The sequence below is a fragment of the Ctenopharyngodon idella genome, chromosome 22 (genome assembly GCF_019924925.1).
Source record: "Ctenopharyngodon idella isolate HZGC_01 chromosome 22, HZGC01, whole genome shotgun sequence".
Taxonomy (NCBI): Eukaryota; Metazoa; Chordata; class Actinopteri; order Cypriniformes; family Xenocyprididae; genus Ctenopharyngodon; species Ctenopharyngodon idella.
The window spans coordinates 9,210,173-9,224,838 of NC_067241.1; the positions used below are offsets into that span (position 1 = coordinate 9,210,173).

Here is a 14,666-nt window from a genome sequence, read left to right on the forward strand (position 1 = left end):
TTAATATTATAATTAATAATTACACAAACATTATTATTAATAATACAATAATATTAATAATAATAATTATTATTATATAAACATGATAATAACAATATAATATTTAATAATGAAACAACAAATAAAAAAAAACCTTACCAAAGTGACACAATGCCAGAGAAAAGCCTGAAAGGAGATACAAATTAAATGTCGACATATAAAACATTCAAACACTCAAGCTTTTTAAAAAAGCATTATATGTAAGAGCAACAATTACTTACCAGTTAGAAAAATGAATTTGGTCATCATGAAGTGATGGTTGTATCAGCCAAGAAACTGTCTGCTATTGCTGTATGAAATACAGAAATTATCATTTATATTACTTCCTTTTACCCCCAACTCACAGAACTAACTTCTGCTAACAATGATTAACCAAAACAAGAGGTTGACAAAGTACACAACTCTATTATAGTTTTTTTACAATTACTAAGAAGCGTTTACCAATACTTAAAATACTTTTTCTAAACTTTGAACGCAGCAACACACCCACATCACGCAATTGGACAAATAGTTAATTTTCTGGCTTAAACCAATTGAATCTTTCTGTCAAAACACTAGCACTAGTTTTCTATCAAACATAAATATATAGTCAATCATATCGCAATGACTGTCAAAACACAAACAGTTGATGGCAGTATGAAAAAATTGCTCAGGACAGCCACTGGTCAAATGGGTCCCTTACATGAAGCTTTTACTACAACGCTTCCAAAAGCTTTACATGAAGCTTTTACTGAAATGAAAACATGAAATTGCTCAGAATTGTTGGATATAAACTAGGAATTGAGAGAAAAGGGTTTTTCATTGTCTATTCAATGGCGGAAATAAGCTTTCATAGGTTTCACATGTGTAAGGGAAAAAATATAGAGATGCACAATCTGGCACACATTCTACCTCCTCTCCTCTAACTCTTCTTCTTCCTTGACCTGTTCCAACTACTCATCTACTTCATCTATTCCTCTCCCTTGCCCAGATATTATTTTTGTTCTCTCTGCTTCTCTGTGTTATTCTGCATCCATACTGAACAAAATCAATTCAAAGAGTCCTATTTTACTGTGTATTTATAATGGAAAGAACTTCAACACCTGACTATGCCTCCAACTAAGATTGGATTCAGCTATTTTTCAATATTTCAGTGATCTGCTACTTAAAATTTTTTATCAGTTGTTTCAATATTTTTATTTTTATTTTATTTTTTTCAGTATTTTTGAGCTGCTTTTGTGGCAGAAGTAGAGGTTTTATACTATATTTAAGGTTTAGAACATTAGGTCTTCATTTCTGACATGCTGTGTTTAAGCATTTGTAAATAAGACCAGAAAGATCCGTGATTTTGGGCAAGCTTGTGTGAAAAGAAAATGTAAGAATTTTAGAAACGTGTTAATTGACTGCATATTGTGTGAAAACAACATGCATTGTGTTAATGGTATGTTCACAACAGACGGATGTTGTGCTAATTGTGTTTAGAGTTTTGAAAATGTGACTACAGATTGGACAAAAGCATGTTAGCAATTGAAAAAAAAAATGTAACCGAGTGAAAGATATTAGTCAAATATTACTCCATTACAAGTGAAAATTGTAAATACAGATTTTTTTAGTAAAAAGCACAGAAGTACTTGCTTTTAAAAGTACTTAAGTAAAAGTAAATTTCCTTTTTTATGTCAACGCATTGTTTTATTATTGTTGCATTGTTATGTGAAATGCTTACAATACCTTATGCCTCTAAAGCAACCTATTGAATACACTGACTAACTTGTTGTATCTGTGAAATAAAGAGCTTTTAGAATGTTACAAAACCCATAGAAATGAAACAACAGCCTAAAAAGACAGCCATAATCATCTTCATTTTTTTTTATTTAACACTCCTACCCAGGGCCGCATTACCTCTTGAGGGGGCCCTTCATCCACCAGAACTATTACCTACATTCACTTCTTCTTAATCACAAAGTGCAAGTTATCAGCCTTTTATTTTGCATGAATAAATGCCATTACCATAACATCCAAACCTATAGGTCTGTCATAAAATATAAATATCACTTGATGAACGACATATTGGCACATAGTCCAAACTATTTGCACAGGCTACTTACAGTACTTAGAACTGCCTACATCAGCTCCATCTTCCTATCAAATCAGCCTTTTGTTTTGCAGAAATAAATGCAATAAAGCTTTCATATACAACATTTCACTCTTTTATAATTTCATATGAAAATATACAAAAATGTTCCTTTCTGAACGCTTTTTTTATAATGCTGAAAATGTAATCAGATCATGGGGGCTAACTTACAAAAGTTTGCTTAAGCTTTTTCAGGACAAAAAATCCCTTATGACATCAGAAAAGTTCAACTCCCTCACTACGACACTTTCGATTGACATGCGTGCCAGAATAAGTCTTTCTTCTGCCACTGTTGATTTTTTTTTTTTACTATGACAGCTTTGAAAAAGAACGTATGTATTCTACATATGTATTTGTGTATGGTAAAGTTTAAAAAGCTCTCAATTTCATATTCTCGAGATATTATGACATCAACTCGTCTATTATTAGGAATTCAATGCGAGTAACTACGTCAGGTGAGTTCAATACAGGCCAATCATTAGGGTGGATAGTATGCACATTGGGATGCAGGGTCAGTCTCTCTAAACCACTCCTTTCCGAGAGTCTCCTCTGCTCTGATTTGTCAGATGGCCTAGTCTGTTGTGACTGGTCTACTGCTTACAGCGCATGACAGAAACCAAACAAATGACCATATCTATTTCTGGAGGCTTCCTTAGCACTTGATACATAGTGGTAAGAACAGTAACAATGGCGTCAGTTTTACCGTATAAATTCCAGAGCGAGTCCTCATCTTTTGGAAGTGCATGCAAGGTGGATTTGCTTTCACACTGTAAAAAACTGTTACAAAATATCAAGTGCTGCAGTCTATTTAAAAATGTTTAATTGATTTGAATGAATTATTTTTAAAAATATGTTTGAATGATTCAATGACTCACTAAATACTTAACTTGTTTCATTATTGGATGAGCCAGCATTTTTTAATGAATTTGTGAATGAATGATTCAATGACAAATACATTTTTTAACAGTCACTTGTCGCCACCTGGTGGCAAAACAATGTAATCGGTACAATCATTATTTAAAGCGTCAAGTTAACTTTCAAAAGGTGTTTGCCCTATTGATCTAGACATCATTGTTTATAGCTGAACTATAAACCCAGTACTTCTGTGATAATCTGGCTTAGCAGACATGACGTGAAAAGATTCAGGCTTGTCAGGCATGACGTGAAGAAACTCAGGCTTGGCAAGCAAGACGTGAAGAGACTCAGACTTGGCAGGCAAGACGTGAAGAGACACAGACTTGGCAGACATGACGTGAACGGACTCAGGCTTGGCAGGCGTTATGTGAAGAAACTCAGTCTTGGCAGGCAAGATGTGAAGAGACTCAGACTTGGCAGACATGACGTGAACAGTCTCTGGCTTAGCAGACATGACGTGAAAAAAATCAGGCTTGGCAGGCACGCTTGAAGAGACTCAGGCTTGGCAGACATGACATGAACAGTCTCTGGCTTAGCAGGCATGATGTGAACAGGCTCAGGCTTGGCAGGCATGACATAAACTGGCCCTGGCATGGCAGGCATGGTGTGACCAGGCCCTGGCGTGGCAGGCGTGGCGTGAACAGGCCCTGGCATGGCAGGCATGGAGTGAACAGGCTTTGGCTTGGCAGGTACTGTGGGATTGCGGGGCTCCTCATCCGCAACACCCACAGTAAATGAAGAACCTGTCAGTAAAAGGGTGAAGTCCATGGCACAGTGCTCACAGGCATTAAATAATTCAAATGGTCTGTAAGTCCATTGCAAAAAATGCCCTTAAGGTCAATGTCATTAAAGTCCATGTGATAACAAAGTTCACAAAAGTCCATAACATAGTCCTCCAGGGGACGATCCCTCTGCCACAAACTTAACAAAGCAACTGCTGGGTTCATTGTTAACGGTTGTGTATTCTGTAACATAGATCCACTGGAGGCGAGCTTGAAGAACCCATGTACAGTTTATTTACAATCCCAACATGAACAGATACAAAATAAATAACATACTTGACTTGACTAGACTTGACTTGAAATCAACATGAACCTGGACTTGATATGAACTCACCAAACAGCTGGTTACCATAACATCAATACACGACAAACAAACATCTTCTTCTTCTAATGAGATTTGCGGCAGTCTAGAAGCATCAAAGGCATATTGCTGCCCTCCTCGGTCCATATGAAGAACTCTGTCTAATGGGTTAAATCAGGGGTGTCCAATCCTGCTCCTGGAGGGCCGCTGTCCTGCAGAGTCTAACTCCAACCCCAATTAAACACACCTGAACTAGCTAATCAAGGTTTTTAGTCATACAGGGAACTTCCAGGTAGGCGTGTTGTGGTAAGTTGGAGCTAAACTCTGCAGGACAGTGGCCCCCCAGGACCGAATTTGGACACCCCTGCGTTAAATCCTCGAATAAAGACCAGTGTGGTGTGAAAAAAAAAACATATAACCTGTCCAATTTCCTCTTAAATGCTCATTAACCATTGCTACAGGATCACCCTTATTCTCCTTAACTTGATCTAGTACGGAGAGGTCAACTGTAGGCTCTGGCAGAAACCATGGTGGGACTGGAGACCAACACACTACTGGTCCTATTATGAAGTCTTTCATACCCATTTCTTGAGCTCTCTTATCCAAGGAGTTAATCATGCTCCCCTTTCTATCCCTTCCACCCCTTCCAACTAGGCATCATAAAATTTTAATAACTTTCTCACATCTAGTTACTATTTGATCTATGTGTACCCTCCATGACATTCTCTCCTCAAACCAGACTCCCAAGAATTTAAGTGTTTTAACCATTTCAGTGGGTGTATTATAAATCTTTAATCCCTGTTTTGGAGTTTCTCTTTTAAAACCAAATACTACATATTTAGATTTTGAGATTGATATTTTAAATCCCCATTCCTCTGCCCAAGCTTCTACTGTATTAATTGCCTGTTGTAATTGTTTATAGATATACATCAGATTTCGCCCTTTTGCTCATAATGCCCCATCATCAGCAAATAATGACATACCCAGACTCCCTTCCACTTTACAAAATATATCCTTTATCATCACAATAAATGACACTGGGCTAATTACACTACCCTGGGGGGGTTCCATTTACCACCTTTTCCTCACTGGATAGCAATCAATCTACTAAATAGTACGGTCCTTCAAAAAATGATTTATCCAGTTTAACATCCTGCCTCTAATCCCTGCATCATACAGCTTAATCACCAGCCCCTCCTTCCATACCATGTCATATGCCTTTTAAATATCTAGAAAAACTCCCACAACTGCTTCTTTATTAGCTATATCACTTTCTAATAGTAAAACAGAATCCATTGTGGATCTACCAATTCTAAAGCCACTTTGATAAGGAGTAAAGTACTCCTGTTTCTCCAAAATATATACTAATCTGTCTGTAACCATTTGTTCCATCGTTTTACATAGCACAGATATAAGAGCAATTGGGTGGTAAGAGCTGGGTTCTCCTGTATTTTTACCAGGCTTCAATATTGGCATAATTACTGCATGCTTCCATTCCCTTGGCAATATACCAATCTCTCATACAGTATTTATTAGCTTCAACACTTCTTCTAACACTGGATCATCTAAGTTGTGAAGGATCTGATAACCGATCCTATCTCTACCAGGTGCCGTATCTTTCCCTTTTATGATAGCTTGCATAAGTTCTCCCAATGAAAAGAAAGTTCTTCGAACTATGCGATTCCTCAAATGTTTTAACCAACATCTCTGTTTTATCCTTACTATTAACTGCTTCTTGCCCCTCAATCTGTAAAAGTGGAACTTGAATTGATTTATACACTCCTGACATTTTATGTACTAAGGACCATAATTTCCTAACATTTGTTTCCGTTCCTAAAAAACAACAAAATTTGTGCCAACTCTCTCTCTCTTTGCATCTTTTATGACTCTTCTAGCTTTTGCCCTTAATTTCTTATATACAGTGGGTACGGAAAGTATTCAGACCCCCTTAAATTTTTCACTCTTTGTTATATTGCAGCCATTTGCTAAAATCATTTAAGTTCATTTTTTTTCCTCATTAGTGTACACACAGCACCCCATATTGACAGAAAAACACAGAATTGTTGACATTTTTGCAGATTTATTAAAAAAGAAAAACTGAAATATCACATGGTCCTAAGTATTTAGACCCTTTGCTGTGATATATTTAACTCAGGTGCTGTCCATTTCTTCTTTCATTTGAGTCCAGCTGTGTTTGATTATACTGATTGGACTTGATTAGGAAAGCCACACACCTGTCTATATAAGACCTTACAGCTCACAGTGCATGTCAGAGCAAATGAGAATCATGAGGTCAAAGGAACTGCCTGAAGAGCTCAGAGACAGAATTGTAGCAAGGCACAGATCTGGCCAAGGTTACAAAAAAAATTTCTGCCGCACTTAAGGTTCCTAAGAGCACAGTGGCCTCCATAATCCTTAAATAGAAGACGTTTGGGACGACCAGAACCCTTCCTGGAGCTGGCTGTCCGGCCAAACTGTGCTATCGGGGGAGAAGAGCCTTGGTGAGAGAGGTAAAGAAGAACCCAAAGATCACTGTGGCTGAGCTCCAGAGATGCAGTTGGGAGATGGGAGAAAGTTGTAGAAAGTCAACCATCACTGCAGCCCTCCACCAGTCGGGGCTTTATGGCAGAGTGGCCCGACGGAAGCCTCTCCTCAGCGCAAGACACATGAAAGTCCGCATGGAGTTTGCTAAAAAACACCTGAAGGACTCCAAGATGGTGAGAAATAAGATTCTCTGGTCTGATATGACCAAGATAGAACTTTTTGGCCTTAATTCTAAGCGGTATGTGTGGAGAAAACCAGGCACTGCTCATCACCTGTCCAATACAGTCCCAACAGTGAAGAATGGTGGTGGCAGCATCATGCTGTGGGGGTGTTTTTCAGCTGCAGGGACAGGACGACTGGTTGCAATCGAGGGAAAGATGAATGCGGCCAAGTACAGGGATATCCTGGATGAAAACCTTCTCTAGAGTGCTCAGGACGTCAGACTGGGCCGAAGGTTTACCTTTCAACAAGACAATGACCCTAAGCACACAGCTAAAATAACGAAGGAGTGGCTTTACAACAACTCCGTGACTGTTCTTGAATGGCCCACCCAGAGCCCTGACTTAAACCCAATTGAGCATCTCTGGAGAGACCTAAAAATGGCTGTCCACCAACGTTTACCATCCAACCTGACAGAACTGGAGAGGATCTGGAGGAATGGCAGAGGATCCCCAAATCCAGGTGTGAAAAACTTGTTGCATCTTTCCCAAAAAGACTCATGGCTGTATTAGATCAAAAGGGTGCTTCTACTAAATACTGAGCAAAGGGTCTGAATACTTAGGACCATGTGATATTTCAGTTTTTTTTTTTTTTAATAAATCTGCAAAAAGGTCAACAATTCTGTGTTTTTCTGTCAATATGGGGTGCTGTGTGTACATTAATGAGGAAAAAAATGAACTTAAATGATTTTAGCAAATGGCTGCAATATAACAAAGAGTGAAAAATTTAAGGGGGTCTGAATACTTTCCGTACCCACTGTACAATTGCATGGTCTTCTATTGGGTTTTTCCTCAGTCATTGATATGCTTTATTTCTAGCTTGAACAGCAAGAGTGCATGCCTCATTCCACCATGGCACAATCTGACATTCTTTTGAGAATTCAGTTCTTGAAATAAATTTGTCTGCAGCCTTTGATAACATGTCACAAATTGAACTATTCCATCTGTCTAAATCTCCTCGAAACACATTATGCACCATTTCCTGAGTCCTTTCTTTAAATTCATCCCACCTTGCTTTTGAGTAATTATATTTCTTTGGCCTGTAGCCCTGTTCTTTAATTAGCCTTCTCCCAATCCTACTTAAAATTGGAACATGGCCACTTCCAATAATATACTGATCCATTATATCCCATTCTCCCACTAAGGAAAGTTCAGGGGAAGTAAAGGTTAAGTCAATACATGAGATTGCACCCCGACTAGTTTAAAAAACCAAGTTGACCTACCATCATTCAACAAAATCCTCCAGGACTGAACCATTTCTATCTCAAGTACTGCTCCCCCAAACTCCACTGTGTGCATTAAAATCCCTGGTCCAAATTACTGGCAGCTCAACTTTAGCTATTATTCCTTCCAGTTTTTCTTCATCTAATTGCAGTCCTGGGTTATAATAATTAAATATAGAAATCCTTCCCTGCTCTGACTATATTATGGCAACCACACATTCAAGCTCTATGCTTATCTCTACTCTTCTATATTGTAAACCATTTTTAATAAAAGTGGCACATCCATCTCCAACCATATTTACTCCATCTGCTCTTAAACTTTTATACCCTGGGATATCAAAAATTCTTGACCACTGGCCACTAGACTTCTAGCATTACACTGCAAAACATAAAACATATACCCCCGGTTTCACAGACAAGGCTTAAGCTAGTCCTAGACTAAAATGCACGTTTGAGCTGTTTTAACTGAAAGCAACTTGCACTGACATATCTTAAAATATGTCAGAGCCATTGATTTGTCTCAAGATGCACACCAGTAATGTTTTTGTCTAGGGTAAATTTATAAAAACTACCTAAATGTCCTAATTGAACTAAGGCCTAATCCTGGAAACTATGCCATATTATATACAGATATATACTTAACAGTCCATTTTATCCTCAGTTGTCACATATTCCTCATCTACCTTATCTCTCCCCTGACTGATAAGAACCTGCCTGATAATCCTTTATTGCATATACTTATCTCTGGTTGAATATCTTTTATCTTGAGGAATTTATCAGCTACTTCAATCACCTCTCTTGCAACATCTGATTTATTCATTGTCAACTCTTTAATTCTCCACACTGCTTCTGAAAAGAAGGCCAAAATGCCTTCTTTTTGATCATTATGTAATCATCTGGTTCTTTTGAGTACACTTGTTGTGGCTTCACTGGTCCTGTTGCTTGACCACTACCACTTGCTCTCTCAATTCTTCTCACTGCTTCTGCATATGAAACCTTGTTCTCATCTCTTACTTTCTGCACTAACATAGCCTTTGCATGAGAGGGACAACCTTTGAAAGCAGCCACATGATTTCCCCCACAATTACAGCATTTAGTCTGGCTTTTACACTCTTTAATGTCATGATCTTCACTACAATTTCCACATCTGCGTTTTCCTCTACATACTGCTGCTATGTGCCCAAACCTCTGACACTTATAACATCTCAAAGGAGGTCTTTCATACTTCCTAACTCTGAAACACAGATAGCCTAGCATGACTTTCTCAGCATATCTTCTTCCACAAACAGGGAGGAGCTGAAAATGGAGAGGTGAAGTCGGACACTTTTTGCTTCCCGTAGTGATGCTTGTGCTGCGTTTGTATACTTTATTACAGCTGAAGTGAAATAAATGCAATATTTGACTAATACACAGATGTTTCAGAGACATTTTCATTCAATACTTTATGTACTGCTTACAGCGTCTGTTTGTACAAGAATAAGGTTCAACATAAGCATATATTATTTAAATACCAACGTAATGGGGTCTACGATTTTTATCAGTTATATTTTGATAAACATGACACAATACAACATCGCGACTACATGAAAAGAGCTTTAACTGTTATAAAAATACAGATTTTTGAGCATTAGTGGAACTGAAGGTGTGAGAATAAACATTAAAACACAAGTGATTGTTGTCATGCGGTGAATCTGGCCAATCTTGGAACAGCTGTTTCGGCATCAGAGCTCATGCAGCTGCTCTTGAGAAACTGCGCTGGCTGACTCAGCCGGCTGCTCTCAAATTGCTCTCGCGGTACTTTGAAGCCATACATCACAGTCACATGGTGTCGTCGCTGTCTCAAGTCGGACAAAATTTCTTACCAGCATGCACTGCTTCAAGTCAGCAGAGTGCAGCAGGGTAACAATTTCACACAACTCCGATATGAGAACCACAGTGCTCAAGTAATGTTACAAGCCAAATCAAAGACAATGTCAGGTTACAGTCTGCAACAGCTGTTCTGTATAGGTGATGATACAAGGGGCAACGTTTTGAGCAATGTCGCCGAGCAATGCAATTCTCATTGAGAATGAGAAACAAATTTATATCTGGATAATTAAGATCGGTCGTGGGCAATTTTTTGAGATCCTCCAATCAGAATGCTAGCAGCCAATCACGTGACCGGCTTGGAGATTTCAGAAAAAATTCAAACAAGATGGCGGCCTCTCAGCGGTAGAGGAGCGAAGAAAAGGAGAGTGAACTTATATCTTTTTACACTGGTAAGTTTTCATATGTCAACCCAAAACAGGGAATTTACCTCATTTAATGCATCAATAAATCTTTTGAATTCTTGACCACTGGCCACTAGACTTCTAGCATTACACTGCAAAACATAAAACATATACCCCCGGTTTCACAGACAAGGCTTAAGCTAGTCCTAGACTAAAATGCACGTTTGAGCTGTTTTAACTGAAAGCAACTTGCACTGACATATCTTAAAATATGTCAGAGCCATTGATTTGTCTCAAGATGCACACCAGTAATGTTTTTGTCTAGGGTAAATTTATAAAAACTACCTAAATGTCCTAATTGAACTAAGGCCTAATCCTGGAAACTATGCCATATTATATACAGATATATACTTAACAGTCCATTTTATCCTCAGTTGTCACATATTCCTCATCTACCTTATCTCTCCCCTGACTGATAAGAACCTGCCTGATAATCCTTTATTGCATATACTTATCTCTGGTTGAATATCTTTTATCTTGAGGAATTTATCAGCTACTTCAATCACCTCTCTTGCAACATCTGATTTATTCTTTGTCAACTCTTTAATTCTCCACACTGCTTCTGAAAAGAAGGCCAAAATGCCTTCTTTTTGATCATTATGTAATCATCTGGTTCTTTTGAGTACACTTGTTGTGGCTTCACTGGTCCTGTTGCTTGATCACTACCACTTGCTCTCTCAATTCTTCTCACTGCTTCTGCATATGAAACCTTGTTCTCATCTCTTACTTTCTGCACTAACATAGCCTTTGCATGAGAGGGACAACCTTTGAAAGCAGCCACATGATTTCCCCCACAATTACAGCATTTAGTCTGGCTTTTACACTCTTTAATGTCATGATCTTCACTACAATTTCCACATCTGCGTTTTCCTCTACATACTGCTGCTATGTGCCCAAACCTCTGACACTTATAACATCTCAAAGGAGGTCTTTCATACTTCCTAACTCTGAAACACAGATAGCCTAGCATGACTTTCTCAGCATATCTTCTTCCACAAACAGGGAGGAGCTGAAAATGGAGAGGTGAAGTCGGACACTTTTTGCTTCCCGTAGTGATGCTTGTGCTGCGTTTGTATACTTTATTACAGCTGAAGTGAAATAAATGCAATATTTGACTAATACACAGATGTTTCAGAGACATTTTCATTCAATACTTTATGTACTGCTTACAGCGTCTGTTTGTACAAGAATAAGGTTCAACATAAGCATATATTATTTAAATACCAACGTAATGGGGTCTACAATTTTTATCAGTTATATTTTGATAAACATGACACAATACAACATCGCGACTACATGAAAAGAGCTTTAACTGTTATAAAAATACAGATTTTTGAGCATTAGTGGAACTGAAGGTGTGAGAATAAACATGAAACACAAGTGATCGTTGTCATGCGGTGAATCTGGCCAATCTTGGAACAGCTGTTTCGGCATCAGAGCTCATGCAGCTGCTCTTGAGAAACTGCGCTGGCTGACTCAGCCGGCTGCTCTGAAATTGCTCTCGCGGTACTTTGAAGCCATACATCACAGTCACATGGTGTCGTCGCTGTCTCAAGTCGGACAAAATTTCTTACCAGCATGCACTGCTTCAAGTCAGCAGGGTTCAGCAGGGTAACAATTTCACACAACTCCGATATGAGAACCACAATGCTCAAGTAATGTTACAAGCCAAATCAAAGACAATGTCAGGTTACAGTCTGCAACAGCTGTTCTGTATAGGTGATGATACAAAGGGCAACGTTTTGAGCAATGTCGCCGAGCAATGCAATTCTCATTGAGAATGAGAAACAAATTTATATCTGGATACTTAAGATCGGTCGTGGGCAATTTTTTGAGATCCTCCAATCAGAATGCTAGCAGCCAATCACGTGACCGGCTTGGAGATTTCAGAAAAAATTCAAACAAGATGGCGGCCTCTCAGCGGTAGAGGAGCGAAGAAAAGGAGAGTGAACTTATATCTTTTTACACTGGTAAGTTTTCATATGTCAACCCAAAACAGGGAATTTACCTCATTTAATGCATCAATAAATCTTTTGAATTCTTGACCACTGGCCACTAGACTTCTAGCATTACACTGCAAAACATAAAACATATACCCCCGGTTTCACAGACAAGGCTTAAGCTAGTCCTAGACTAAAATGCACGTTTGAGCTGTTTTAACTGAAAGCAACTTGCACTGACATATCTTAAAATATGTCAGAGCCATTGATTTGTCTCAAGATGCACACCAGTAATGTTTTTGTCTAGGGTAAATTTATAAAAACTACCTAAATGTCCTAATTGAACTAAGGCCTAATCCTGGAAACTATGCCATATTATATACAGATATATACTTAACAGTCCATTTTATCCTCAGTTGTCACATATTCCTCATCTACCTTATCTCTCCCCTGACTGATAAGAACCTGCCTGATAATCCTTTATTGCATATACTTATCTCTGGTTGAATATCTTTTATCTTGAGGAATTTATCAGCTACTTCAATCACCTCTCTTGCAACATCTGATTTATTCATTGTCAACTCTTTAATTCTCCACACTGCTTCTGAAAAGAAGGCCAAAATGCCTTCTTTTTGATCATTATGTAATCATCTGGTTCTTTTGAGTACACTTGTTGTGGCTTCACTGGTCCTGTTGCTTGACCACTACCACTTGCTCTCTCAATTCTTCTCACTGCTTCTGCATATGAAACCTTGTTCTCATCTCTTACTTTCTGCACTAACATAGCCTTTGCATGAGAGGGACAACCTTTGAAAGCAGCCACATGATTTCCCCCACAATTACAGCATTTAGTCTGGCTTTTACACTCTTTAATGTCATGATCTTCACTACAATTTCCACATCTGCGTTTTCCTCTACATACTGCTGCTATGTGCCCAAACCTCTGACACTTATAACATCTCAAAGGAGGTCTTTCATACTTCCTAACTCTGAAACACAGATAGCCTAGCATGACTTTCTCAGCATATCTTCTTCCACAAACAGGGAGGAGCTGAAAATGGAGAGGTGAAGTCGGACACTTTTTGCTTCCCGTAGTGATGCTCGTGCTGCGTTTGTATACTTTATCACAGCTGAAGTGAAATAAATGCAATATTTGACTAATACACAGATGTTTCAGAGACTACTGTGACTTTACTGTGCATGTGTGTGTGTGTGTGTGTGTGTGTGTAAATAGTTGTGCTAAAATCTTTGTGCGTATTTTTACACGCCGACATATTTTGTCAGGGCTATGTCACACCGCTGTGATGCAAAGTTCCACACTCTTTTAAAGCCTATAGATAACTTTCAAACATAATCTTTATACAGAATTATGTGTATCTAAAACACCTAACATTCAAAAGCCCAAATAACTAAGAAAAGAGGGTAGCCTACAGCATGCATTGAAAAGTATAGTTTATAATAAAAACACAATAACCATTCGTGAGCAGTTGTGAAAGTTTGTAAATGTGGTTTTTTAAATTATGTTTTTTTTATTACTCCACTAGTTTTAGTTCAGATAGCAGATGACACTGTTCACATGTTGTTTGTTGGATTGTGCTTTGTTTTTTAGGTGAAGACTCTTTGTGGTGTTGCTTTCCATTAAGCCGCTGCTGTTGATAATTGCAACAGTGAGCAAGTTTGAGGATGCGCACTACCAGAGTCCATGTAGTCGTAACTAGATGCAAATAATTTCTTTATTTATACTCCAATTAAGATTGTCTCAAAAACGACTTCTTGTAAGATTTCCTTGTTCACATATACGTATAAACAAAGTCCATACCTTGAAGACACACTGTAAAAAGAACACTGTGAAATGTACGGTAACTTGCTGGCACCAATTAGCAAGTAAGTTGCTGTGTTCTATTCCACAGTATGCTTACTGTAAATGTAATCACGGTATCTATTTTGTTACTGTTTATTATTGTACAGTTATATTACTGTAATAATAAACACAGTAAAAAATAGTTACTGTGATTAGAATTATGGTAACTATTGTGTTACTGTGTTTATATTAAATGTGATCACGTTCCTTGGGGATGTGGGGGGTGGATTGTTCTCCCTCGGTAGAAATCGTGTTCCGGGCGGGAGAAATGGGAACGCGGGGGCACCGCGATGCGACCGCAAAGGGCACTTTCACTTTCGCAATCAAAGGGGCAGGGGCGGATCTACCGGGGTGGCAACTGCCACACTAAGGAACAGTTTTGCCACCCCATCTGCCACCCCAAAATTATCACAGAATAAAATACAGGTGTCACTCGACCTGCCACGGATAAACGCGCCTATCA

General features: G+C 38.5%; 1 protein-coding gene across 1 annotated transcript in view; it reads right to left on the minus strand.

Annotated features, from left to right (window-relative positions):
* Positions 1 to 14,666, minus strand: part of LOC127505289 (acidic mammalian chitinase-like) — a 39,113-nt gene that overhangs the window by 3,667 nt on the left and 20,780 nt on the right. Inside the window, exons 2-3 of the mRNA XM_051880745.1 lie at positions 261 to 328; positions 139 to 165 (exon numbers count right to left, since the gene is read on the minus strand). Coding sequence (XP_051736705.1) covers positions 139 to 165; positions 261 to 288 — 55 coding nt within the window. The 5' untranslated portion in view covers positions 289 to 328. The remainder of the gene's footprint in view (positions 1 to 138; positions 166 to 260; positions 329 to 14,666) is intronic.